The sequence below is a fragment of the Anas acuta genome, chromosome 21 (genome assembly GCF_963932015.1).
Source record: "Anas acuta chromosome 21, bAnaAcu1.1, whole genome shotgun sequence".
NCBI lineage: Eukaryota > Metazoa > Chordata > Aves > Anseriformes > Anatidae > Anas > Anas acuta.
Window position 1 is genome coordinate 7,902,658 of NC_088999.1, and position 24,079 is coordinate 7,926,736.

General features: G+C 64.8%; 5 protein-coding genes across 9 annotated transcripts; all 5 read left to right on the forward strand.

Annotated features, from left to right (window-relative positions):
• Nucleotides 1-14: 14 nt before the first annotated feature.
• Nucleotides 15-3,596, forward strand: LOC137842937 (probable small intestine urate exporter). Of its 3 annotated transcripts, none has more exons than XM_068657643.1 (11): nt 15-193; nt 296-450; nt 657-890; nt 968-1,055; nt 1,168-1,254; nt 1,492-1,732; nt 2,008-2,081; nt 2,256-2,388; nt 2,471-2,618; nt 2,772-3,050; nt 3,538-3,596. In XM_068657643.1, exons 1-9 carry the CDS (start codon nt 112-114, stop codon nt 2,595-2,597), a joined length of 1,221 nt encoding a protein of 406 aa, XP_068513744.1. In that variant the 5' UTR covers nt 15-111; the 3' UTR covers nt 2,598-2,618; nt 2,772-3,050; nt 3,538-3,596. The 3 variants fall into 3 exon arrangements, with proteins under 3 accessions (XP_068513744.1, XP_068513743.1, XP_068513741.1); XM_068657642.1 differs by having other exon boundaries at nt 2,960-3,050; nt 3,538-3,585; XM_068657640.1 differs by having other exon boundaries at nt 25-193; nt 1,614-1,732; nt 1,920-2,081.
• Nucleotides 3,597-4,078: 482 nt separating this feature from the next.
• On the forward strand, nt 4,079-6,704 carry RPL11 (ribosomal protein L11). Its single transcript, XM_068657647.1, has 6 exons — nt 4,079-4,196; nt 4,458-4,608; nt 4,886-4,992; nt 5,383-5,514; nt 5,903-6,013; nt 6,629-6,704. Exons 1-6 carry the CDS (start codon nt 4,191-4,193, stop codon nt 6,656-6,658), a joined length of 537 nt encoding a protein of 178 aa, XP_068513748.1. The 5' UTR covers nt 4,079-4,190; the 3' UTR covers nt 6,659-6,704.
• A 733-nt stretch (nt 6,705-7,437) lies between these two features.
• Nucleotides 7,438-16,520, forward strand: ELOA (elongin A). Of its 2 annotated transcripts, none has more exons than XM_068657801.1 (11): nt 7,438-7,601; nt 8,855-8,911; nt 9,470-9,588; nt 10,404-11,613; nt 12,503-12,617; nt 12,987-13,142; nt 13,379-13,476; nt 13,741-13,921; nt 14,380-14,491; nt 14,762-14,913; nt 15,486-16,520. In XM_068657801.1, the coding sequence occupies exons 1-11, from the start codon at nt 7,530-7,532 to the stop codon at nt 15,545-15,547; spliced, it is 2,334 nt and encodes a 777-aa protein (XP_068513902.1). In that variant the 5' UTR covers nt 7,438-7,529; the 3' UTR covers nt 15,548-16,520. The 2 variants fall into 2 exon arrangements, with proteins under 2 accessions (XP_068513902.1, XP_068513903.1); XM_068657802.1 differs by having other exon boundaries at nt 12,990-13,142.
• PITHD1 (PITH domain containing 1) lies at nt 15,809-19,335 on the forward strand. Its single transcript, XM_068657507.1, is given in 8 exon segments — nt 15,809-15,842; nt 16,698-17,029; nt 17,133-17,176; nt 17,269-17,346; nt 18,266-18,340; nt 18,342-18,368; nt 18,754-18,862; nt 19,153-19,335. Coding segments are annotated over 8 exon segments (801 nt in total). The 3' UTR covers nt 19,255-19,335.
• Nucleotides 19,147-23,958, forward strand: LYPLA2 (lysophospholipase 2). 2 transcript variants are annotated; one of them, XM_068658064.1, is made up of 10 exons: nt 19,147-19,224; nt 19,930-20,035; nt 20,420-20,451; nt 20,972-21,037; nt 21,190-21,237; nt 21,419-21,489; nt 21,582-21,655; nt 21,745-21,846; nt 21,981-22,157; nt 22,251-23,958. In XM_068658064.1, exons 2-10 carry the CDS (start codon nt 19,958-19,960, stop codon nt 22,299-22,301), a joined length of 699 nt encoding a protein of 232 aa, XP_068514165.1. In that variant the 5' UTR covers nt 19,147-19,224; nt 19,930-19,957; the 3' UTR covers nt 22,302-23,958. The 2 variants fall into 2 exon arrangements, with proteins under 2 accessions (XP_068514165.1, XP_068514166.1); XM_068658065.1 differs by lacking the exon at nt 19,147-19,224 and adding an exon at nt 19,439-19,564.
• The last annotated feature ends 121 nt before the right edge of the window (nt 23,959-24,079 follow it).

Here is a 24,079-nt window from a genome sequence, read left to right on the forward strand (position 1 = left end):
GTGGCAGCTCCCGGCCCCAGCCCCGCCCCCAGCCCCGCCCCGCCCCGCCCGGGGGCGCGGAGCCCGGAGCGCCGCGGGGGGGGCACCGGGAGCACCGGGAGCACCGGGAGCATGGAGCGGCCCGGGGGGAGCGCGGAGACCCCGCACGAGGCCTCCCCCCTCCTCCCCCGGCCGCCGCCGCCCCCCAGCTCCGGTACGGCCGGCAGCCCCGGGGGGAAGGGGCCGGGGGGAGCCAGGGGGGTCCCGGTGCCGTCCCGGTGTCCCGGTGCCCCCCGGTGACGCCGGCTCCCCGCAGGGCTGTGCTCGGCGCGCTGCTCCCTGGCCCTGCTGGCTCACGGCTCCCTGCTCGTGGCGTACGCGCTGCGAGCCGCGCTCAGCATCGCCATCATCGCCATCACCGGCGGCCCCCCCAGCGCCAACCGCAGCGCCCCCGGCCCGCGGCTGCCTCAGGTGGGAGCGGGGGCGGCCAGGGAGCAGCCGGACCCCCCCGCCGCGGCACGGCCGTGCTTCAGGGCAGGCTCGGGAGCAGCTGAGGGAAGCCTCGTGCGGTGGCCTCGGTGGCCTTGGGGCTGGCTTCGTGCTGGCTTCTCCCTCCCGGCACCGTCCGTGCCCGGCAAGGAGAGCCCTGCCCGACTCCTGCTCCTCGTCCTCGCCAGGCCCCTGCCTACAACTGGAGCGCCGAGACCCAGGGGATCGTCCTCAGCTCCTTCTTCTACGGCTACGGCCTCACGCAGGCGCTGGGCGGCTACGGCGCGGGGCTCCTCGGGGGGAAGCTGGTGCTGGGCAGCGGGCTGCTGCTGTCCTCCGCCCTCACCCTGCTCGTGCCGCGAGCTGCGGAGCTCGGCGCGGGTTTCCTCGTGGGGCTGCAGGCGCTGCTGGGCTTGGCGCAGGTCGGTCGCGGCGCTGGTCGGCCCTTGGTGCCGCTCCCCGTGCCCCTTCCCTGCACGCTCCCCGTTCTCTGTTGCAGGGGGTGATATTTCCAGCCCAGTACACGCTCTGGGCAAAGTGGGCCCCTCCGCTGGAACGCAGCTGGCTCATGAATATCGCTGATGCTGGTAAGGCGTGAGGACGTTCCCAACCAATTCAGTCAGCGCAGGCCCTTCCCTCACCCCCTTCTTCCCTTTTTAAAGCCCCTTTAAAACACCTTTTCTGGTGTCTGGTCCCTAGGATGCACTTTTGGAACTTTCTCTGCTCTTCTCGTGGCTGGATTCATCTGCCAGAGCCTGGGCTGGCCTCTCGTCTTCTACATCTTTGGTGAGTGGTGACCCACCACACCCTGTCCCTCTTCCAGCCCCGCCGCAGGGCATTTGCAGGCAGAGCTCCCAGGGCTTCCCCCCTGAGCCCTGTAGGACCAGCCTCTCCCTTTGACCTCCCACACAACCCCAGGCTCCCCTCTCACCCGCCAGGCCAGGATGAAGCCCTTTTTGCTGGGGTTCTGTAAGGAAACATGCGGAACCCATCGTGCCACTGAGCCAGCCCCTTCCACCACAGGCAGTGGGTTCGGGGGAGTTTGTCCCTTTCCATCCTTTGCGCCCTGTTTCACTGACACCAGCCTCCCCCAGCGGCGCTCAGCTCTGCTTCATCGTACCCACCGAGAGCCCCGCTCCCCACAGGTGGCGTGGGCTGTGCCTGGTGCCTCTGCTGGTTCCTCCTCGTGTACGAGGACCCCGCGAGTCACCCATGGATCAGTGCCGGGGAGCGGGAGTACATCGTGGCGTCGCTGGCTCACCAGGTACACGCAGACCCTTTGGGCACACTGCAGACACCGGTAAGGGGACTGCTGTGGTGCTGCTGGGCTTCGCACACAGCCAGAGCTGGTCCCAGCCTCAGCAGCAGGTGGAGAGGCCGAGGAGAGCCTGGGCAGCCCGCCTGTAGGGGACGGGAGGAGGGGAAGCCCTGAGTGATGGCTGTCCTTCCAGGGCAGCTCTCATGGCCTCTCCCTCCCACTCGGGGCCATGGCCAAGTCGCTGCCTCTTTGGGCGATTGCCATTGCCTGCTTCTGCACAGACTGGTTGTTCTACATGCTGCTCACCTCCATGCCCACGTTCATGAGCAGCGTCCTCCACTTCGACCTCAGCGAGGTGAGTGCTGCCCTGAGGCTGGTCTCCGCAGCAGCCATGGGCCTTGGTTGCTCCCTAGGCTGGAAATACGTAGTTTCCTCAGGGATATTTCTTCCCGAGGACCTGTGGCTCTGGGACCAGCAGTGCCGCAGCCTCCGAGCCCCTGGCTGTGTTGCTTTGCTTCCTGCTGTGCAGAACGGGCTCCTCTCCTCCCTGCCCTACATTGGGAACGGGCTGGGGCACATCCTGGCGGGGCTGCTGGCCGATTTCCTCCTGGCCCGGCGGGTGCTCGGAACAGCAGCTGTCAGGAAGCTCTTCTCAGCACTGGGTAGGAACAGGCTTTCATCTGCTGTGCAGCCTTCCCAACGTGCCCATGTGGCACATAATAAAACATGTTCCCTTCTCTCCAGGGATGCTGCTCCCCTCCATCTTCCTGGTGGCTGTGCCTTACATCGGCTGCAGCTCCACGGCTGCCGTGGTCCTCCTAACGCTGGCGTTGACGATAATCAGCATGACAGGGGCAGGCATCAACATTAACCACATCGATATAGCCCCCAGGTAAACGGGGCTGTCCTTCGTCCCCTCCCTGGCTTTGTGTTCTGCCTGTGCCCAGTCCCCCAAAGCTTCTGCAGCTCCTCCTTGCTCCCCTCATCTCCTGCAGCGAGTCACTTTGTAAGCCAGGGAGTAAAATAATGGCTTAAAATCCCCCAGACTTGCAAGGAAGATGTTAGCGTTGCTCATGCTGGCAGGCGCTGCTCATGCAGATGAGTTTAAAGATGTTTCTGCTGGCTGAGGATCTCGGTGGCCTTGTTCACTGCAGGGAAGGGGCTGGCAGCACCTGCTCCTCTTTCCAGTTTCTTCTCTGCCCCGCTCAGGAAATCTTTGCTTCCTCCCTCCAGGTACGCAGGGTTCCTGCTAGGAGTCACAAATACCCTTGGCATAATCTCAGGGATTATTGCACCTACTGCAGTTGGGCTTCTCGTCAGCCAGGTAATTTGGGGCTACCACCCACAGGCATATCCCTGGAAGAAAGCGCAGCTTTGCTCTCACAGCCTGCTTCCTTTGCACTGCATCAGAATTTAGCCCCAGCCAGCCCCCTCACAGCACACACACACCCCGCAGCCCCCTGCAAGCCAGAGCCCCGTTATGGGGACGTGGGATGAGTCAGGCAGGCAGAACGGCCCCACATGGCCCCGTCCGGGTGTATTCAGGGATGGGGTGAGGGGAGAGCTCTGCGCCGAGCAGGAACGCTCCCTAAATCCAGCCCGGCACACGATGTTTCCAAAGCTGCCGAGGCAGGAGCTGCAGGAGATGTGTCCACAGGCAGCGGCTCTGTGTACGCCCTGCGCTGTGGTGTCGGTGGCAGCAGGGATGGAGCTGAGCGTGGTGCCGGCCGTCTGGGGGGCAGCCGCTGGGTGGTCGCTGTGGGGAGGTGACAGTGGGGTGATGGCATCGGGGCTTTTTTGGGCTCCCCCAGGATCCCCGTGCCGGCTGGAGGAACACCTTCATCGTGGCTGCAGCCCTCAACGTCTTCGGCCTCGTCTTCTACGCGGCGTTTGGCAGCGGCAGCCTGCAGCCCTGGGCTGGGGGGGAGCCCCCAGAGCCAGCAGGGCCGCCCGCTGGGGGGCTGCCGGGGGGGCCGGAGAGAGGGGTGGGGGGCGGCGGGGGGACAGGGCGGGGGTGTTAGTGCTTTGTCACGGCCACACAATAAATTTTCTCCACAACAACACGGGGTGGGGGCGTGCGGGTCCCTTCTCTGGGGGGGGTGCGGGTGCCCTGCTGGGGGGGGGGGTGCCCAGTGCCAGGTCCTGAGGATCCCGGCGGCCCCGCGGGGTAGGAGGGTGCTGGGGGGGGCCACAAAGCGCCCCCAGAACCCTGCGGGACCCCCCCGGAGCCCCCCAGGACCCTGCGGGACTCCCCCAGCTCCCCCGGGACCCTCCGGGCCCCCTCCCGGGGCGCGTCCCCGCGCCACCGCCTCACGAAATGGCGGCGGGGGCGCGCGGTTGCCGGGCAACGAGCCCGGGGGGGGGGAGGGGGCGCGGGGCGGGGCCGGCCTCCGGCCGCCAGGGGGCGCTGCCGCCCCATAAGGCCCCGCGGCGGGGCGGGGTCCGCCTCTTCCCCGCCTCCGCCATGGCGGTGAGTAGCGGCCGCTGCGGGCCGGGCCGGGCCGGCAGCCGCCATCCGCCGCCATCCGCACTCGGCGGGGCCTCTCCGCGCCGCCGCCCGACGGGAGGGAGCGGGGGGAGCCGCGGGGAGGGAGCGGGGAGGGAAGGGGCCGGCGGGGCGCCCCGCGGGGCCGGCCGCCATGGGTAGGCCGCGGGGGCGGGGAGCGGCCGGGCCCTGTGCCCGGTGCCCGGTGCCGGTGCCCGGCCTGACCCCGGCGCCGTTTCTCCGTAGCAAGACCAGGGTGAGAAGGAGAACCCCATGCGCGAGCTGCGCATCCGCAAGCTGTGCCTCAACATCTGCGTCGGGGAGAGCGGCGACCGCCTCACCCGCGCCGCCAAGGTGCTGGAGCAGCTGACCGGGCAGACCCCCGTCTTCTCCAAGGGTGAGCGGGCACCGGGGGGCGCCGCCACGGCGGGGGGGGCTGAGCCGGGAGGGGAGCCCCGCTCCCAGGCCTGCCGGGGCGAGCTGGGGGCCGGGCAGGTGGGGGCTGTGCCCGGCAGGCCGGGGGTGGCTGCAGCTCTGCCCCCGTCGCACAGGATTTCCCGTTCTCGTGGGGCTTTTTGCTTCTAAGTAATCCCGCAGGTGCCTGTGAGCCAGCTCCGAGTCCCCGGGTGGGGATTCTCGGAGCAGCCTCTGAGTGTGGTTGTTGCTGCCCGCAGCGCGGTACACCGTCAGGTCCTTCGGCATCAGGAGGAACGAGAAGATTGCCGTTCACTGCACGGTTCGTGGGGCCAAAGCAGAGGAGATTCTGGAGAAGGGGTTAAAGGTGAGCAGTGGGGCCGGGTCTTTGGGTTGTGAAAGAACAAAACAAACTGTTATCGGCTGAAAAGAGGCTTTGAAATGCTGCAGCTGGTCTGGTTACGGGTCAGTTGTGGATTTAAGGGTCGAGGTGGCATCTCTGATCCCCAGGCTGCTGCGTTTGCGTTGTTCTCTGCTTGGCTGTTGTTCCTTCCTTATTTAAGAGCGGGTTGGTGCAGTTGCTGTTATCTGTGGAGATTCTGTCTGCTGCTGTGCTTCCTGAGCAGGCTGTGGGATAAAAATCTTGGGGGTGAAGGCTTAACAGCACGTAAGCAAGTTGTGGGTCCGGTAGCAGTTAGAACATGCAGGACTTGTCTGCAGTCAATAACAAAACGCTGACCGGTAACGCGTGTTTCAGGTGCGAGAATATGAGTTGAGAAAAAACAACTTCTCAGACACTGGGAACTTTGGCTTTGGCATACAGGAGCACATCGACCTGGGCATCAAATACGATCCCAGTATCGGTATCTACGGCTTGGACTTCTACGTGGTGCGTATTCCCCACTTTGTGTTCATTGGGTTTGTGTGAAAGCTGCTGAAGGAACCTGGGCTGGCAGTTGGCTCTTGTTAACGCTGCTGGATTGTTAGCCCTGTGGGTGTGGAGCAGCGCGTCTGCCCCGCTCCCGTTGGGTTAGCCGTGTCTGTGTGGGGCTGTCCGGCTGAGGAGCTGCCCCCATGGGCTCAGCTGCCTGCTCGGAGTTCCTCACACTTCAGTTTACGTTGGGGCTGGGGAAGGAAGATGATGCTTTATGTCCTGAACATGACCCAGAGAGCGAGATGTTGCAGGTTTGGGAGCTCTGGGCTTCCTTCCTAGCACTGTTTGTGTTAATGAAGCAAATCAATGCCAGAATGACGTGGTGCCGCTGCTCTCCTGGCAGGTGCTGGGCAGGCCCGGTTTCAGCATCGCTGACAAGAAGCGCAGAACCGGCAACATCGGAGCCAAGCACAGGATCGGGAAGGAGGAAGCCATGCGCTGGTTCCAGCAGAAGGTAGGGCCCGGCCTCGTGGCTTTCAGCCCGAGAGATCCCAGCGAGTGTCAGCAAAACGCGTGGCTGCTCTGCCTTTCCCTGCGGAAGGGGTGCAGCGAGGCTCTGGGCAGGGCGTTAATCGCTGCTGAATGATTCGGATGGAGCAACCCAATAAAACCCGCACTGGGGTTTGGCTGCCCGCAGCTCTCCCTGCCTGGATCGTGAGTGGGGGATGCTAGAAGATTGAGATTTGTGGAAATGGGCCGCTGGTGGCTTTTTTCCTTTTTTTGAAGAGGTGGAAGGGGAGAGCAGCTGGTGTGGTAGCTCTTCATGAGCCACGCTGCTCCGACCTGCGCTGGTCCTGCCCTGCAGAGGGGGACCCCAGCCCGCTCCTGCTGAGCCACCAGATGAGGAGCTGTAACGGGGCTGAGTTAATTCTGCTCAGAGCCACCTCTGACCTCAGTGCTCTTCTGAACAAAACCCCCCCTGAGAAACTCACAGCGGGGCGGTTAGCTCAGGGGGGAGAGCTGGTGCTGAACCTTGAGGCTGCCTGCTTGGGGTGAGGCTGGTGCCCATTTTTCCCGGGGGTGCTGTGCCTCTCCCTGCCTCACGTGGTTCTTTCTCCTTTCCTCGCAGTACGATGGCATCATCCTTCCCGGCAAATGAAGAGCTCCTGTTACCAAAAAGCAAATAAAGTTTTATAACTCCCAAACTCCTGGTGTGCGCTTTGTGGGGGCTCTTCTGACCTGGGAAGCTGCTGGGACGTGCACTGAAAGGGCAGCAGGACAAGGGGGGGACTGCGACACTGAGTGCTTGAGGGAGCCTCCCGGTTTTTGGGCTTCTACTAGATGTGGTCTCTGCTGCTGTACTGCCCTGCGGCACGGGCACTGCAGAGAAATGCCCCGAGAAAGGTAAAAGGGGAGAAAATTGACTAAAAAAAAAAACCCATCCAGCTCTGGAGTGTTCCTAGATCCCGGTCTGACGTTTGGCAGTGGCCTCAGCCCCAACGCATGGGGTAACCGAGCACCCCGCGGGGGTTTGAGGTTGGGCACAGCGGGGGGGGCACCGTGTGCTCCCCCAGATGCTCAGAGGCCTCCACAAAACCACGGAGAAAGAAGAAAATTTGGTAAAAGCCCCGTGCAGGAGGGGTGTGGGGGGAGCGGGGGGGCAGAGCTGCCTGCGGGCCCTGCACAGGACCCGGGGGGGGCAGGAGGGGCCCCGTGGGATGGGGGCGGCAGCTCCGGGACCCACCCTGGCCCCAGCAACCCCCGTGCCCAGGCCCCGCCCCTCGGCGCTGTTGGGGGCGGGGCCGGGGCCGGGCTCTCCCCGCCCGCCGCCAGCCCCCACCGTGGCGCCAGGCCCCAAGATGGCGCCGTGGCGGCTCTGCCCTCAGCCGCCATGGCCGCCGCCGCCGGGCAGCGCGACGCCACTTCCGCTTCCCCGCCCGCACCCAAGATGGCGGCGGCGGCCGGGAGGCGCCGTGTGGCGAGCGGGCGGTGAAGCCGCTTCCGGCGCCGCGGCCCGGCCAGCAGTCAACATGGCGGAGTCGGTGCTGGAAGTCGTGGGCCGGCTGCAGTCGCGGCTCGCGGGGAGCTCCGAGCCCAAGAAGGTGCCGGGGGAGGGGGCCGGGGGGGGCCGGGGGCGGCGGGCGGTGACCCGGGGGGGCGGCGGGGCCGAGCCCGGGGCGCGGCGGGGCCGGGGGCCGCGGGAGGCGGCGGCCCCGGGCGGAGCGGGGCCGGGCCCCGGCGAGGGGGGGGTCCCGGGAGGCCCCGGGGGTGCTGCTGGGCCCCTCCCGGAGCCCCGCTCCCGGTGCCCCGCGGCCGCCCCTGGGACCCTGCGAGCCGTGGGGCCGGGACGGCCGCCCCCCGGCCCCCCCCGGTGCCCCCGGGCCCGTCCGAGCCCGGGGGGGCCCGGCCCGGCCCGGTCCCGGCCTCCCGAAGCTCTCCCGCGGCGCTGCCGGAGCTGTGCCCGGTGCCGAGCGGGGTCTGTGGGGGAAAAGAACGCACAGAGCTGGGGAAGCGCCGCCGGGCGCTGCCAGCGCGGCTCCGAGGGGGTGCCCGGGGGGCTGGGGTTACCCGGGGTGGATTCTGCCCACAGCGGGGCGGTGCCGCGGGGCGGCGGGGGGGGGGGCAGAGGCTGCACGGGCAGGAGGGGGGGGGGGGGGGGTTGGGGACCGGCCCCTGTGAGAGGAGTGCCGGGGGCTGAGCGGCTGCTGGAGGGAGGAACCGATGTGCCCAGCGTAAAGCTGTGTCAGAGCTGGGAGTAACTGCGTGAAGTTTTCACAGCTCCAGTTTTTGGCTGATTGAGCGGAGCTTTACCCCGCGCTGGGTTTCGGAGCCCCTCGTGTGCGGTGAGCTGCCAGCTGTGCTGCGTTTTGCCTCCCAGCTGCAGGGGCTGCACTGCCCAGCTGGGCATGGGGCTTGGTGTGAGTGCAGCTGCGGGCAGGGCTGTGCCCGTGGGCAGGCAGCGGGAGGCAGCTCGGCTCTGCAGCACCCTCACGGCTCCCTTTGGGGGCCTCGTGCGCCTGCAGCCGAGGATTTGCTGCGCTGGGTGAGCGCTGCTCCCAGCCCCGTCCCTGCCTGGTGCTGCCGGGCCAGGCTCCTGCACGGTGCCAGGGCAGGTCCGGTGTCACGGCCGTCAGCTCGGTGCCATACGGGCGATGCAGGCACCAGGAGCCGGGTTTCCTGCGGCAGCCCCAGGTTTGCAGCCTGGCCGAGAGCTCTGCCAGCTCCCAGCTGTGTGAGCACTCGTGGTGCAGGTGTGAGAGCTCGGCACTGACACGGAGGCAGTGGCTTTATTCCGTTCCCATCACAGTTTGTGGCTCTGTGACAAGCCTGAACCCTTCCCTTCTTGTCTCTGCAGCTGCTGAAAAGTCTGAAGAGGCTGTCGGAGCTGCCCATCACGGTTGATATCCTCGTGGTAAGAGCTGTGAAACCCCTCCTGCTCTCACCGTGCCTGCCGGGTGCCGGTAGCTGCGCTCCTGGAGCAGGGCGTGCTGCACGAGCCTCCTGCTGCACCACGGGGTCCCAGAGCTGCTGCTGCTCGGGTTCTCAGGATGCCAGGCACAAAGCGAGTGCGGGGCTGCAGGGGGCAGGGCGTGGTTCTGGTCTCCCAAAAGTTTAATGCCTGATTGGGGTGTGGGGGGCAGAGCAGTCCCTAACTCCGTGCCACTCCAGTCACTGGTAGGAGCTGCCAGGCCCTGGAAGCATCGATGCCTTCAAACAGTTACGGGAAATAGGAAGGTAGCTTATTAAACGAAGTCATGAGCGTTTGATTGAGGCAGACTTGTTTTCTTTACAGAACTGTAGTAAAGTGTACAATGTCTGCCGAAACCGTAACGCGTTGCGTGCTGCCTGTGCTGCTCCTGCAGGGAAGCTCGGTTCTGCCTCGCGGGGATGGGTAGCGCTTGGGAGGACGCTCAGCAGAGGTGAGGATGGGTTGTGCCGGGGTGAATTCACGTCTTGGCTCTCTCTGAAGGAGACGGGCGTGGGGAAGACGGTGAACGGCCTGCGGAAACACGAGCTGGTGGGAGACTTCGCCAAGAACCTGGTGGCCAGGTGGAAGAAGCTGGTGCCGGTCCCCCAGGAGGCGGACAGGTGGGTGAGCCCGCTCCGTTGGCTCGACGGGGGAGCTCTGTGGAGGCTTTGCAGTGGAGGTTATGAACTGCTCTGGAACAGCTTGTAGTGTGCGAGCTCTGCGGGCCCTTCTGCCTGGGCTTGGGGTACAGCTCCTGCCCGCGGCAGCCACGGGGCGCTGGGTTCTGGCAGCTGCAGCTCGGGGTGAAGGCAGGGCCCCAATTTCACGTGGGAGCAGTTTGATGGGGAGATTAACGGCGGAGGCCGAGAGAGGCCCTCACTGGGGCAGGAGGTGCAGTCAGCTCCCTGCCCGCTTCGCCGTGCCCAGGAGAGGGGAGGGAGTTCCAGGCCCAGGGCAGCGGCTGGCTCTGGGAGAAGGCTGCTGTGTGCCCGAATCCCATGGAAAAGGAAAGCTGAGGCCAGCAGCCACGCCGCGGTAACAAAGCCGTGCTGAAAGCTGCAGTGGGATCGTTGTGTGGCTGATAAAGAGCCGGTTACGGTGGCTTGGGCGGCTCCGGTGTCCCTGCAGGCTTTCACTGGTGACCTGGAGGCCGTGCTCTGTGCGTGCAGCCAGGGCTGTGGGGGTGCTGAGAGGTCTCCTGCACGTTTGTCTCTGGCCCTAATAGAAGTGCTTCCCCAGCTCCTGCTCCAGACGTGTAGTTCCTAAAGCCCTGAGCCCTGCCGTGACAGGGACAGTTGGTAATGCTCCTGCCACAGAAGTGCCAAACCCAATTTTAGTCTCCTAGAACAGATTCCCAGCCCTGCTGTCCGTGGTGTAGCTCTTTTTGTTCACACTGAGACCTTTCCCTCACTCGTTTGTTCTCCCGTCCCTTTAGGAATAACCTGGATTCTGAAGACCGTGACTACGAGAGGAACAGCTCAAGGAAAAAACGAGAACCTTCCCCCAGGGAGGATGAGGAACATGACCAGGACTATTCAGAGCCTTTCCAGCCCTCCTGCAGCCAGTCCTATAGCCCAGACCACAGGGAAAAGAAGTCCAAAAGGTATTCGGGGCCTGAGAGGGCCCACGAGACTTATGACTATAGCAGCCAGGAGGATAAGGGATGGAGCAGATCTTCCCCAGTGCTCTCTTCAGATCAAGAGTACTCAGACTATGGGCACGCTGTGTCTCCTGCGCCCAGCGAGAGCCCTCAGGACATGGACACAGACCCGTACGGCTCCGAGGAGCAGGAAGAACCTGTGGGATTTCATCAGAAGGCTGGGAAAGGCCACGGCTTTCAGGAGAAGCTTGGGGGAGGCCGAGAGAGGAACCCTGGGGAGTTCCACGACAAAGGGAGCGTGAGTCGGAACAAAGAGCACAAGGCTTCTCACAAGGAGAAGCAGCGACTCGACGGCCGGCTGGAGGACAGGACCTCTGCCTTCAGCCCTGAAAGGTTGCACAAGGCTGGCTTTAAAGAGCAGCTCCGAGAGAGCCCCGTGGCGGGGTGCAGCAAGGAGAAGCAGAGGACGTCGGACGGCACCAGGAAGGAGAAGGGCCGAGAAAGCAGCTCCTCCAGGAAAGAGAAGCTGCACGTGCAGCCGCACCTGGAGGAGTCCCCGGACAACCACGTGAAGAAGAGAAAGCATCAGGACCCCGAGAAAAGCAAGGTGGAAAAATCCAAGCCAGGCCTGGAGACATCGAGCAGAGAGCGGGAGAAACGGAAAGCTGAGAGTGACTCCTCAAACAGGGTGAAGGAGAAGGGGGGTTCTGGGAGCTTAAAAACTTCCGAGGGGAAGCACAAAGCCTCTGAGGCGGACAAAAAATCTGTGGGCTTTTCCTCAAGTTTTGGGGAAGGGGAAGTGGAGGATGAGTTTGAACAACCCACGATGTCCTTTGAGTCGTACCTCAGTTACGACCAGCCCCAGAAAAAGAAAAAGAAAGTGGCCAAGCCCTCCGTGCCAGCCGGGGAGAAAGACCAAGGGCACAGCAAACAGAACGGATCCAAAGCCAGTACCAAGAGCTCGAGTCGGAAGAGTCCAAGCCACAAACGGACGAGTGAGAAAAAGGCAGAGAAGAAACAACCAGAGGCTCCTAAACCCAACAGGGTAAGGCTCAGAAGGGTCCCAGAGTGAGGGGGGGGTCGGCTGTCCTCGGCCCTCTGCCGTCTGGGGCTCGTTATCTCCCCCCGAGGTGCTGGGCAGCGTCGTGCATCGGGCTCAAACTGTCAGTTTGTGTTATCTTGGTCAGTGCTGCAGTTTTGTTAACTAAATCTGTTGGTCCGAAGAAATGGGAGAATTGGTGTTACAGTGCAGCTGGTTCTAGAAGCCTGACCCTGTGTGAGAACCTGACAAAGGTGTGATTCTGTGTTCCTTGCCTCCTGGATGCCAAGGCTGTGTATAGAAGCACGGCTTAGAGCGTAAAACCAGTACTACTTAACCTTTTTACTCAACTTTGAAACTTTTTGGAGTAAACTCCTCCAGAAGTGTTAATCTTAGCAGCGTTTTACAATCCTCCCTTGCTGTTCGCTCTAACAAGCACTCAGTGCAGAGGCTCCAGCTTTTCCCCTGGTGCGTGAGGTTCCCCCCCCTCCGTCACTGCTGAACCTTCTGCAGAAGGGGAGGAGGAAGGAAAGAGACGGGACAGGTGAGCGAGTGATTGGGTCAGGAGCTTTTGGCAGCTTCTCTTCTGTGTTTCTGTTGTGTTTTTTTTAACCTTCGCATCGTGAATCTGACCAGGGCTCTCGTCAGAGTCCTTCAGTGCTGAATTCAGCTGGTGAGGCTGTTACCAGAGGGGTGGTTCCCGTCCTGCATTTTGGCTCCGTGTGGCAGTGCAGGCAGTCACAGCGATGTGGCAGAAGCACAGCCCGTGCGGGCTGCTCCCTGGAGCCAGCCGAGCAGCTCCGTGCTGACCTGGGGCACCGAACTGAGTGCGGGTCCTGCTGGTGTGCAAGGCCTGATGCTCACAGCTTACTGCGTGTCCATCCTCTCCTCCCAGATCCTCATAGACGTGGTGCCAACGCTGCCGGACATCCCGCTGCCCCCCATCCAGGCCAACTACCGCCCTCTCCCCTCAATCGAGTCCATCACCTGCTCCCAGACGAAAAGGAAAGGTACGCTGGGAGGAAAATGGGTTTGGGACGGGCTGCAGGCAGGGGGAGGGTGGCAGCTGGGCTCGGCTCGTGCTGGGTCCGGTGCCCTGTCTGATGCCCGGAGCCTGGGCTGGAGCAGTCGAACGCCTCAGAGGGGCCTTCAGAGCTCCTCTGCTCCCCCTGCCCGACCACCTCAGGGAGGTGTTTGCTGACCCTTCCTGGGGATTTGGCCTCGCTCTCCCTGAACTGGTGGCAGGGCTCCTGGAGGACCCGGTCCTTGTTAGGCCCCAGTCTGCTTCTGGCTGGCTCTGGCTCGTCCCCTGTGCCGTTCATCGGGGTGGGAGCTTCGTTCCTCTGAGCCCTCCTCACCCCGAGCCTTGCTCCTTCCAGCAGTGTCCTCGCCAGTGGAGGAGAGCGAGGCGGGCTTTACGGGCCGGCGGCTGAATTCGAAGATGCAGGTGTACTCGGGCTCCAAAACCGCCTACCTCCCGAAGATGATGACTCTGCACGAGCAGTGCATCAGGGTCCTCAGCAACAACATCGACTGTGAGTATGGTTCCTGCTCTGTGCTCCTCACCCTGCCCTGCACACACCCTGCCCTCGCTCCCCACTGAAGTCCCGGTGCCTCGCGTGTGTCACACCTGCAGTTCCTTTTCCCTCCCCCCGTGCTGGGTGGCAGCGTGCAGCGCTGCTGGCTTTTCTGCTGTGTTTCAGGGTATCGAGCCCTTTCCTTGGCAAGGAAGGAGCGGGATAAATACTGTGTGCGTCTTGCTTCTCTCTAGCTATCTATGAAGTGGGTGGTGTCCCCTTCTCCGTGCTGGAGCCAGTGTTGGAGAGATGCACCCCAGAGCAACTGTACCGCATCGAGGAATGCAATCATGTGAGTGCCTTGGCCTGGGGCAGGGATGCTGACACGCGGACGAGCTGTTCTGTCTGTGGTAGCAGAATGGCAAAGAACAACGTGCTCCATAAGTGTGAATTCTGCTCGAGTCACAACTTCCCAGATTCGCCATCTGCTGCGGGCTGGCCCCAAGCCCCCCGCCTGCTGTGGTGCTGCAGTGGTGCTGAGGGAGGGGAGGGGTGGCGGAGACAGGGAAGCGGAGGTGTCAGGAAGGATCCCGGGTTACCTGTGGGTGTGTTTCAGGTTCTCATCGAGGATACGGATCAGCTGTGGCACAATCACTGTCTCCGAGACTTCAAGAACGAGAAGCCAGAGGAGTTTGAGTCCTGGCGGGAGATGTACCTCCGCCTGCACGACGCACGAGAGCAGCGGCTGCTCATGCTGGCACGGAACATCGGCTCAGCTCACGCCAACAAGCCCAAAGGTGGCGTGGGGCTGGAGGGCCTGGGGAACAGCCGGGTGCCTGGGAATGCTGCTGGGGGGTCCTTTGTGGGGAAGGTCTCTCAGGGTGGCTGCTTTGAATCTAGTCCAAGTCAGGAGTTGCTTAACTCCTGTCCAACATGTGGCAGCCCTTGCTTAATGGCTTAGGCTCCAGAGCTCTCCCATGGTGTGGGCAGGGCAGGGTGGGCAGGGCAGTGTTTTACAGCAAGGACAAATTTGTTTTGATGAACAGAATGAGAACGAGTGGCCTCCTCGGTCTGACCCGTCACAGCAGGCAGTGTGACTGCAAGGGTGCAGACCTGAGGAGGAGGCTCTGAGCTGAGCTTGGGGATGGACGAGCTGGGGAAAGGTGCTGGGAGCCCGCTGCAGTAAGACAGACACCAAAGAGCCTCCTTTGTGTCAGGCTGGATCTCAGCACTGTTTCCTTCTGGACCCCCGTAGGTAGAGTGGCCAAAATGGCCTTTGTGAACTCCACGGTGAAGCCACCTCGGGACGTGCGGAGACGACAGGAGAAGTTTGGAACCGGAGGGGCTCTTGTGCCGGAGAAGACCAAGTGAGTGTTTCCCAGTTTCGGGGCCTTTTCTCCTCTGGGCTTCTGCCAGCTTCCCCCTGAGCCCCTGCCTCTTGGCAAGAAAGGAAATTGTGTGTTTGGGGGATCCTTCTGCAGTAAGCTTGTGACTGTAACAGCCTCTTTCTTGCTGGGAAGGGCTGAGGTCCTGGTTGGTGCTGGCTCCACGCTGTAGCAGCCGTGGGGCTGGTGTCTGAACAGCTGCAGCAAATCCCAGGAACACCTCCACTGAAATGTCCTTTCTCTGCGTTTCAGAATAAAGCCAGTCTTCTACACCTCTGGCAAAAGCCACGCTCGTGTGAGCGAGGAGCAGTCCTACGACGGGCCCAGCACCAGCAGTGCCCATTCTGTCCCGTCGTCAGGGAGCACCTTCTCCTCCTACGACCCCAGGAAGCCACCAGTGAAGAGTGAGTACCAGCCACGGGACGTCCCTGGTGTCTGCAGCTCCTCCCTTAGGCATGCGGGAAGCTGCTGCAGAGAGGTGCAGGCTGTGCCCAGGGGTTGGTGCTGGGAGCCTCCCCTCTCCACGAGGGGGAGCAGGGTGAAGCCTGTTCAAACTTCATTCACAAGAAGCGTGGGGAAACAGCTGGAGTCAGGGTGTGGAGGTTTGGGTTTGCTTTTGGGCTCTCCAGAAGTCCTGGCAGTACCTAAGGAAGCCGATGCTCCCGCGTGTGTGCGCCTTACTCACCTGCTTGCCCCCAGGGCTGCATCAACCTGTCCCTACGGGTCCCAGCGAGCCAGGAGCCCGCACGTTCCCCTGTGCTTTGTGTCCATGCAGCTCTTTGTAATAAGGATATTGTGGTGCCGCTCCTCTGGGAAGGCAGCAGCGAGTTTAACCAAGGCTCTGTTGCCGCGGTGCAGAAAGCAGCGTGAGCCCTCCTGGGTCTGAGACCCAAAAATAGGATGGGAGCCATCAGGGCACAGCGCTGCACGCCTCACGTCCGCTTTAACATCGGTTTCCTTTTCTTCTCTTTTGCAGAAATTGCACCCATGATGGCAAAGACTATCAAAGCTTTTAAAAATAGATTCTCTCGGAGATAAGTTTGCAGCGCAGAGCTGGGAAATTCCCTCTCGTGGGGAAGTGGCACTGAAGGGGAAGCAGGTACCCGAACAGCCCAGGTCCCTTGAACTCTGCGGAGGCTGCAGCTGCTGGGAGAGGCTTCGATCTGCACAAGATGACAGCACAGTATTTTATCTTTTATTCTTGTCCCTTCCTCTGTGTCAAGCCCACTTCCCTTCTCCCTGACATCCCGTTTCTGGCCTTGTCTTCTGTCAAAAGAAGGGTGTACAGAATCTCCAGACATGAGAAAATGTGAAGTCTTGGCACCTGCTGAGAGTGGGAAATCCAGAGACTATTTACTATTTAACCTCTTAATAAATTATGAAAAGGTTTTAATTAATCCCTTGCCCCCCTAGCCCACCGGTACTATTTATGTTGCTCCAGTAGTCTCCCCCCTCCCGCCCCAGTCCAAGGGCCGCCCTCCCTGGCCAGCGGGCAGGAATCGGCCGGTGGGCGCTGGGAGCCGCGGGGAGCCTCTCCCTGGGGCCTTTCCCCGCGGCCCCGTACCTGCAGGGGCCCCGGCTGCCCCCGGCTCTCCGGGACAGGTGGCACTGGTGGCACTGGTGGCACTGGTGGCCCTTTGCTCATCGCTCCTTTGGCAAGCGCATCAAGTCCCGAGCTTTGCTCTCTGATCGTATATCTTAATAAACTCGTAGCTCTCCACCTTCTCTCTGCTGGTCCTGTAGATCTCGTACAGAGCTCCCGGTGCTGTGCGGGGGGCCGGCAGCCCCCGGGGCTCCTCCTCTGCTGCTGTCGTCTCCTGCCGGCTGCCGGGAATAAAACCTGGAGGGGCTGGGGAGAAATCTCTGTGCACCGATGAACATTTTAACTTTTTTAATTTGGAGGGAGTGGACTTTGTCTGCCTCTGGAACTGAAAATGTTTTTAAAATATTACCGCAGGCATTGTTTGCCTCTTTTAATGAAAGAAGGAATAAATTTATCTTGTTTTCTGTGTGGACTGGGCAGGATTCATTGTCAGGGTGGGAGCTGGCGCTTACAGCCCCTGGGAGCAGCGAGGGGCTGGGGGGGCTCAGCCTTTGAACCGAGCCCCGCTGGGGGGGGCTGGAGGTGGGGAACGGGGGGGGGGGGGGGGGGGGGGGGTGAGGGGGGTGCCTCTGCTCCCGGCCCCAGCCCCGACCCCGGGGGTGGGGGGGGGGAGGGAGGGGGCGGGCGCCTCGGGAGGGGGGCGGGGAAATTGGAGTGGGCGGGGCTTTGGGGGTGGGCGGGGCGTGGAGGGGTGGGCGGGGCTTGTTGTGGGCGGGGCGTGGCCATGGCGCAGGGTCCCCGCGCACGGCCCCGGGCGCTGCTGCTGCTGCGGGGCGGGGGGCGTTGGGGCGGGGGGCGAGGTCTGGGGGCTGCACCTGCGGATCGACCGGCAGCGCCTGCACTGCCTCAACGAGCGGCGCGACGGCAGCGGGGCCCTCGTCTTCCGCGCATGGGAGGAGCGCGGAGACCGCGACAAGGTGCGGCCGGGCCGGGAGGGGGGGCCCGGGGCTGCGCCGTGCCCGGGTCCCGGTGTGAGGGTCCCGGTGTGAGCCCCCCCCCGCCCCGCTCCTGTCCCCGCAGTTCGTGGAGAGCGATGAGGACGCGGAGCTGCTCTTCAACGTGCCGTGAGTGCGGGCCCGGCAGGACCGGGCCGGGCAGGGGCAGGGTGGGGGGCACGGGGGGGCAGCGCCGAGTCCCCCCCCGCGTCTCCCCCCAGGTTCACCGGCAGCGTCAAGCTGAAGGGCGTCATCGTCATGGGCGAGGACGACGGCTCGCACCCGGCGGAGATGCGGCTGTAAGTGGGGTGGGCGCTGCCAGGGAGCCCCCCGGCACGGGGGGACTGAGAACGGAGCCAGGACCTGCACGGGGCGACTGCGGCCTGCTCGCTGAGCATCGCTTGAGAAATGGAGCGTTAATTGGGATTAGAAATCAATGGGCATAACGTTATAAATCAATAGGCGTAACGCTGCCTGCGTGCCCCAAGGGGACCAGCTGCTGGGCTGCAGGAGGGTGAATGGGCCGGGGAGGGGAAGGGTCGTGCTGCAGGAGGGAGGGCGGTGGCAGTGTCCTGCCCCAGGTGAGGCCTGCGGGGCTCTGCCCAGCCCTGCAGCCCTGCCTCAGTTCCTGCAGGGGGGGGCTCCTCACTGCTGCTTGTTTTTCCCTATGAACGAGCACTGAGCATGCCGTTCTTGCTTGGGGTGGGGGGGGAGCCACCACTGTCAAGTCGTTGCCCTCACTATGCCACGAACATGGATGTGAAGCGCCATCAGGGCTTGTTTTGCACATGGGAACGGAGCAAGAGGCTCCTGGTCCTGCTCTGGGTCTCTTTTACTCCTTTGTAACGACCAAAAATGCCCCCGCTGCGCTCAGCTGTAACTCGCTACCAGCTGAGGAGCAGGAACTGGTGCCCAGCCCCGTACTGGGGCGGCCGCTGCCCCCGTACCAGAGCCTGGGCTCCTTCACGTTCCCGCGTGTGCTGGACATCTGCGTCTCCTCACTTGCTCCTCGCTCTCTAGCTGGGTATTTCTGCAGGGCAGTGAGTGTTCTGGAACATGATGATGCATCGTGGTGGCGTTGGTAATTTCTCCTGTAGTAGGCAGAGCAAGTCCGCGGTTACTGCTGAGAAGAGTCCGGGTAGTGCTAATGAACGGGGAGGAAACCAATTAGTCGATGTGCACTTAATAACTTCCTGGCCTTCCTTCCTCTCTTCCCAGGTTCAAGAACATTCCTCACATGTCCTTCGATGATGCAGGCAGGGAACCGGACCAGATGTTCAGCCTGAACCGGACCCCACGGCGAGCTGGAGTACCCCACCAAGTACGGGGCGGGGCGGGCGGGTGTTGCCCCCTTGCAGCCCGCTGCCGAGTCGCTGGGCTTCAGCAAAGTGTCAGCGGGGGCAGTTCCCTCCCTTGCAGAACTGCCCCGGTGTCCTGCCCCCAGTGACAGCTCATCGCTGCCCGGGGTGACACCTGCGCACCCCAAGGATGGGGGAAGCTGCTCCCTCCTCCTGCCCCCTCCCTCATTTGCCCCCAGGTCTGACTTGGATGTTTTAGGAGTGATGCTCAGAGCCCTGCTGGGGCCAGGGCCTCACACTGGGAGGAGGCGGTAGCACAGCACACGGCACTGTGCCTGTGCCCGTACTGTGCTTGTGCCTGTGCCCGTACCTGCAGGCAGAGCTTTTCAGGCCGCTTTTTCCTCGCAGAGTTGCCCGGTTCTCCAGCGTGAGCCACCTCTCCATCCACTTCCCAAAGAACTTCGGGGCAGAGACAACAAAAATATTTTATATAGGCCTCAAGGGAGAGTGGACAGAGGTAGGTGCGGGCAGGGCTGGGCTGGGCTTGGGGTGTAAGGGGGGAGCCTTAAGGGGGTCACTGGGTAAGGGGGGAGCTTTAATGGGATCACTGGGGTAAGGGGGGAGCCGTAAGGGGGCTCCTGGTGTAAGGGGGAGCTTGAAGTCACAGCGGGCTCTGGCTGAGGAGGGGGCGGGGGGCACGGTGAGGGGTGCAGGCCGGGGGTGGGCAGCGGATGGGGGAGGCGGGGGGGGCAGCGCTGGGTGCCGGTGTGCCCGGTGTGTCGGTGCCTCCCGGCCGTGTCCCCGCAGGCGGCCCGGCAGGAGGTGACGATCTGCAGCTACGAGGCGGCGCCCAACCCTGCCGACCACCGGCTGCAGCAGGTCACCCCCCAGGCGCACCTCATCTCCTAGCGGCCGGGGTGGGGGGTGGGGGCCCGGTACCGGCCCCGGTGCCGCCCCCCCCTCGCTGCCAATAAAGGAACCGGGCTCGGAGCCGCCGCTGTGGCCTCGTCTCCCGCGCGCGGCGGTGGCCGGGAGGGGGGGGGGGGGCAGGGGCAGGGGACCGGGGGGGGGGGGTCCCGGTGCCGGCCGGGGGCGGGGCCCGGGGGCCAAGATGGCCGCGCCCAGGGGGGGTGGGTGCGTCATTTCCGCCGCGCTGCGGGCGGAAGTTCCGGTGGGAGCGCGGCGGCGAAGCCGGGAGCGCGGCGGGGCCCGGGCCGAGGTGCGGGGGGCGGGGGGGGGGCACCGGGGGGCGGCGGGCACGGGAGCGGCGCTGCCCCCTCCCCACCCCCTACCCCATCCCCCCCACAACGGGCCCGGGGCGCCCCGAGCGGGGCCGGGAGCTGCGGCAGGGCCGGGCTGGGCCCCCCCCGGGGCTGGGCCCTGCCGGGACCGGGGAGCCCGGGGCGGGGGGAGGAAGGAACGGGGGGCGGGGGGGGGCACGGGGGGGGCGGCGCTGCCGGGGCCCGGCCAGGAGCGGGGGGGAGGCTCCGGGGCTCGGGGCCGTGCTGCGGGGGGCGCGGCCGGAGCGGGGCCGTCCCGGGGCCGTTCCCCGGCCTCAGCCGCGGCCCCGGCCCCGTCCCGCAGGTGCCGGTGTGGCCGCGCGTCTCGGTGTATGTGCGGCAACAACATGTCTGTCCCCCTGCTCGCCGACGCCGTCACTGTCTCCGGGGCAGAGCGGGAGACGGCCGCGGTGAGCGGGGCGCTGCGGGGGGGGGGGGGGGCCCGGAGCCTCCGGGAGCTGCCGAGAGGGGCCCGGGGGGAGTGGGGAGGGGGCGGCCGACCCTGGGTGGGAGCTGGGGCCCGGCCCAGTGCAGAGGCAGCACTGGGGGCACTGGGGGCACTGGAGGAGGGGCTCTGTGGGGTTGGGGTGGGCGGGGGGGGGGGCGCGGTGCTGGTGCTGCTGTGCCAGTTCCGCCCGTAAGGCTCAGAGCTGCCCGGACGTGTCAGCAGCTCCGGCTAATTGCTGCCTGAGCCTCTGCTAATTAGTGACTGCGTGGCCTTTTGCCACATCCTGCAGCACCCCTGCCTCTCTCCCGGCACGCCAGCTCATTTTGTTTTTCTGCTTAATTTTCAGGTCATTTTCCTACACGGCCTGGGAGACACGGGGTGAGTGCTGCTGGGGGTGGGACGGGGGCAGCTCGGGGCCAGGGCTCTGATCTCAGCCTCTGCAGCCCAACCGATCCCTAACGGGGCTCTGACCCGGTCCCTAACGGGGACCCTCTGCCCAGCAGCTGCCTGCACTCAGCTGGAACATTTACGACGCCGGCAGCCCCCGTGGGGACTTTCTGTGCCCGTTAGGGCGAGCAGATAACTCTGTGGTGTTCCTGTCCCTGGGAGGGCTGGGGGCTGGCAGGACCAAAAGGCTGCTCCCTGCACGGGGGGGTTCTCCCCGCTCCTCCCTCGCTGGTGGCAGCCCCTCTGCCTCTGCCCTGCTGCTGAGGGCTGGGCTGGGGGCTCCTGGGGGCTCCAGGCTGTTGTGGGGGGTTGGAGCCACTACAGCAGTGTCAGGGCCGGGCGTTGGCAGCCTTGGAGAAAAGCTGTCCTGGGGGAGACCCCTCAAATTCGCCAGTGTCCTCCAGAGTGCTCAGGCCGGCCCTGATCTCCCTCCTCCTCTCTCTCCCCCCAGGCACAGCTGGGCCGATGCTCTCTCCTCCATCCGCCTCCCCTACGTGAAATACATCTGCCCGCACGCGTGAGTGCTTGGCCAGGGGCTCGGGGGGCCTGGGGGATCCCCCAGGGACCTGCGGGTGCTCCCTGCAGCCCCTGGGCAGATGTCCTGCGGCCCCTGCCCCCGTTTGTTTCTCTGACCTTAGAGCTGACCCCCCCCAACTTCTGTCCCTGCAGGCCCCGGATCCCCGTGACCCTCAACATGAAGATGGTGATGCCCTCCTGGTCAGTGCTGGGGGGGTCTCCCGGGGCGGGAAGGAGCTTTTGGGGGTGTTTGGGGAAGTGAGGGATGGGACTGAAGAGCTGAAACCCAGCCTCCTGCAGGGACTGGGAAGGGCAGAGCCCCAGCTCCCTCCTGCCCCGTGCTGGTGGCTGGGTTCGGGGCTGACCCCACTGCTCCCCCCAGGTTTGACCTGATGGGTCTGACTCCGGACGCGCCCGAGGATGAAGCTGGGATCAAGAAAGCTGCAGAAAACAGTAAGAGGTTTGGGGGGGGGGAGCGGGGAGCAGCGGGGTGCCCCTCAGCACCTCCCCCATGTACCTCTCCTGTATCTCTCTGCCTTGCCCAGTTAAAGCAATCATCGAGCACGAGATGAAGAACGGGATCCCAGCCAACCGCATCATCCTGGGGGGCTTCTCGCAGGTGAGTGGGTCTGCGGGGGGGGAGCTCGGCCCCCTCCTCCCCCCTTCCTGGAGCCCTGGGGGGTCACTGACACCCCCGTCCCACTGCAGGGCGGCGCGCTGTCCCTCTACACGGCGCTCACCTGCCAGCACCAGCTGGCCGGCATCGTGGCGCTCAGCTGCTGGCTCCCTCTGCACAAAGCCTTCCCGCAGGTACCCGCACTGCCCCCCCGGCTCTGTTTTGGGGTGTGGGGGCTCCCCTCAGCTCTCCGGAGCTGGAGGTGGGTGCTGCCTGCAGCGGGGGCTCTGTCCCATCCCCTCTCTCCTTCTCTCCCCCCCGGCGGCAGGCGGCGAGCAGCGGGGTGAACAAGGACATCGCCATCCTGCAGTGCCACGGGGAGCTGGACCCCATGATCCCCGTGCGCTTCGGGGCCCTCACGGCCGAGAAGCTGAAATCCGTCGTCACCCCCGCCAAGGTGCAGTTCAAAACCTACCCCGGGGTGATGCACAGCTCCTGCCCGCAGGTCAGTGCCCAGGGGAGGGGAGGGGGCGGGAGGGGGCTGCCGGGGGTGGGGGAAGGCCCCCGGCAGCCCCCAGCCCGGGCTGTGCGCTCGCAGGAGATGCTGGCGGTGAAGGAGTTCATCGAGAAGCTGCTGCCCCGGATCTGAGCGGAGCCGCCCCAGCCCGGTCGCAGGGGAGGCCGCCGAGGCCACTGCTCTGCCCCCCGGGACCCGACCGCTGCACACGGAAGCCATGGCCCCCCCCCCGGCACCCCCCCGAGCCCCCCGGCCCCGCTCCTGGTGCCCGGGGGTGCCCGTCCCTCCCCGCCGAGCCCGGAGCTCTTTGAGGTGCGGTTCCCGTGGCCTCCCCTCTGCTCCTCTCACTGCCGGTGGTGTCGGGGGGGGGGGGTTCCCGTTCAGGCACTGCCGGGCAGGGGCCGGGTGAGATTTTTTTGTTATTTGTTTTCTTTTGTACCAGTGTTAGGGGCAGCGGGGGCACGGGGCAGGGCCGGGCACCCTCGGGGGCTCCTCCTCTGCCCTCGGCCTCGCTCAGGTGACTCCGCGGGTTTTCGGTCAGAGCTCAGGAACCCGGGACTCCCCTGCCAGCGCCCCCAGGCCCAGGGAGAGGCCCTGCCCCGGGCTGGCAGGGGGGTGTCTGGGGGGCTCCGGCCCCGGCCCTGTCGCACACGCACACTGCCCCGGGCTCACCCTGCAGCCCTGCAGATAATCACCTCCCTCCTCCTCCTCCTCCTCTCGTTGCTTTTACAATCTTCTCCTCAGCCCAGGGGGGGTCTGGGGGCTTCTCCCCCTCCCTGTGCCCAGCTCGGTGCCCCCGGCCAGCTCCCTGCCCTCTCTTGCTGCTACTTCTCCTTCTCCTTCCCCTCGCAGCCGGGCTGGCTGGGGGCAGGGGAGAGGCGAGGGGGGGCTCCTGGCCACGGCTCCCAGCCCTCCCCGGGGGCTGCCCCATGCCCGGGCCGAGGCCGTGGCCCCGTTGGCTCCCCACGAACAATCAGGGGCTGCCCGGGGCCGAGCCCCTCACCCAGCTGGCTGGGAGCGGCCGCCCGGGCTGGGGGGCCGTGGCAGCCCTTGGGGGGGCTCCCGGCTGCCCCCTGCCCTCCCTCTCGCTGCTGAGCAGTGCTGCCCCTCACCTCTCCTCTCACCTCCCCTCCCTGGGCTGAGCCCACGGCACCGCTGGGCCCCGCGGGGCTGGAGCTGGAAATGTCTTTTAACAAAAATAAAAAGAGAAAAAAGCCCCCTGGGGCTGGGGGCTGCGGCTCTGCTGTGCCCCCCAGCTCTGGGGGGTGATGCCCGGGCCCTGTCAGGACCAGGCAGGCACCTCCCGGGGGGGTGAGGGCTGTGGGGGGGCTCCAGTTCTGCCCTCCCCACCCGGGAGGTGCGAAGCAATCCCCCCCCCAATTTCCTGGGTTGTTTTGGGCTTCGTTTCCCTGGGGAAGTCTCAAACCAGCAAAGCTGCTGCTGGCAGCGGGGGGAGCGCGGCCCCTCCCCGTGCTGGGGCTGGGGGCTGGGGGCTGGCGCCTCCTCGGCTTTGTGTGGAGCTGCTGCAGCCCCGGGGGGGGGCAGCGAGGGGCTGGCAGGGACGGGACCACAGCTCCCCCCCCCCAAAACCCACCTGGGACCAGGAGCCGTGCTGGGACCACGGGAGGGGGGCGGCTCCTCCATTTCTCACCACCGCTTTCTTCTCCCCTCCTGCCCCCCCCCTTTTTTTTTTCCCCCCTCTCCTCCTTGTCTTCCTTGTACATGTTTGGGGTTTTTGTGTGTGTTCCACAGCGTCAGACACGGTTCAATAAACCAGAAACCTCTCCCAGCTCCGTGCCCTTTGTCCCCCGCGCCCTCTCGGTACCCCTCCCGCCGCTCCCCCCGTGCCCCCCGGCACCGAGCTGCCTCAGAAAGTAAGAAAGTTTATTTAGCAACAAATCAAAAGCTGG

Coding starts and splice junctions, on each gene's coding strand:
- LYPLA2 (XM_068658064.1), top strand. CDS start 19,958: ATGTGCGGCAACAACATGTCTGTCCCCCTGCTCGCCGACGCCGTCACT. Junction 21,038..21,189: donor AAATACATCTGCCCGCACGC/GTGAGTGCTTGG, acceptor CTGTCCCTGCAG/GCCCCGGATCCCCGTGACCC. Junction 21,847..21,980: donor TGCACAAAGCCTTCCCGCAG/GTACCCGCACTG, acceptor CCCCGGCGGCAG/GCGGCGAGCAGCGGGGTGAA.
- RPL11 (XM_068657647.1), top strand. Junction 5,515..5,902: donor ACGGCTTGGACTTCTACGTG/GTGCGTATTCCC, acceptor CTCTCCTGGCAG/GTGCTGGGCAGGCCCGGTTT. Junction 6,014..6,628: donor TGCGCTGGTTCCAGCAGAAG/GTAGGGCCCGGC, acceptor CTTTCCTCGCAG/TACGATGGCATCATCCTTCC.
- ELOA (XM_068657801.1), top strand. CDS start 7,530: ATGGCGGAGTCGGTGCTGGAAGTCGTGGGCCGGCTGCAGTCGCGGCTC. Junction 8,912..9,469: donor TCACGGTTGATATCCTCGTG/GTAAGAGCTGTG, acceptor CTCTCTCTGAAG/GAGACGGGCGTGGGGAAGAC. Junction 13,477..13,740: donor GCATCGAGGAATGCAATCAT/GTGAGTGCCTTG, acceptor GGTGTGTTTCAG/GTTCTCATCGAGGATACGGA.
- LOC137842937 (XM_068657640.1), top strand. CDS start 112: ATGGAGCGGCCCGGGGGGAGCGCGGAGACCCCGCACGAGGCCTCCCCC. Junction 2,389..2,470: donor GAAGCTCTTCTCAGCACTGG/GTAGGAACAGGC, acceptor CCTTCTCTCCAG/GGATGCTGCTCCCCTCCATC. Junction 2,619..2,771: donor CACATCGATATAGCCCCCAG/GTAAACGGGGCT, acceptor AAAATCCCCCAG/ACTTGCAAGGAAGATGTTAG.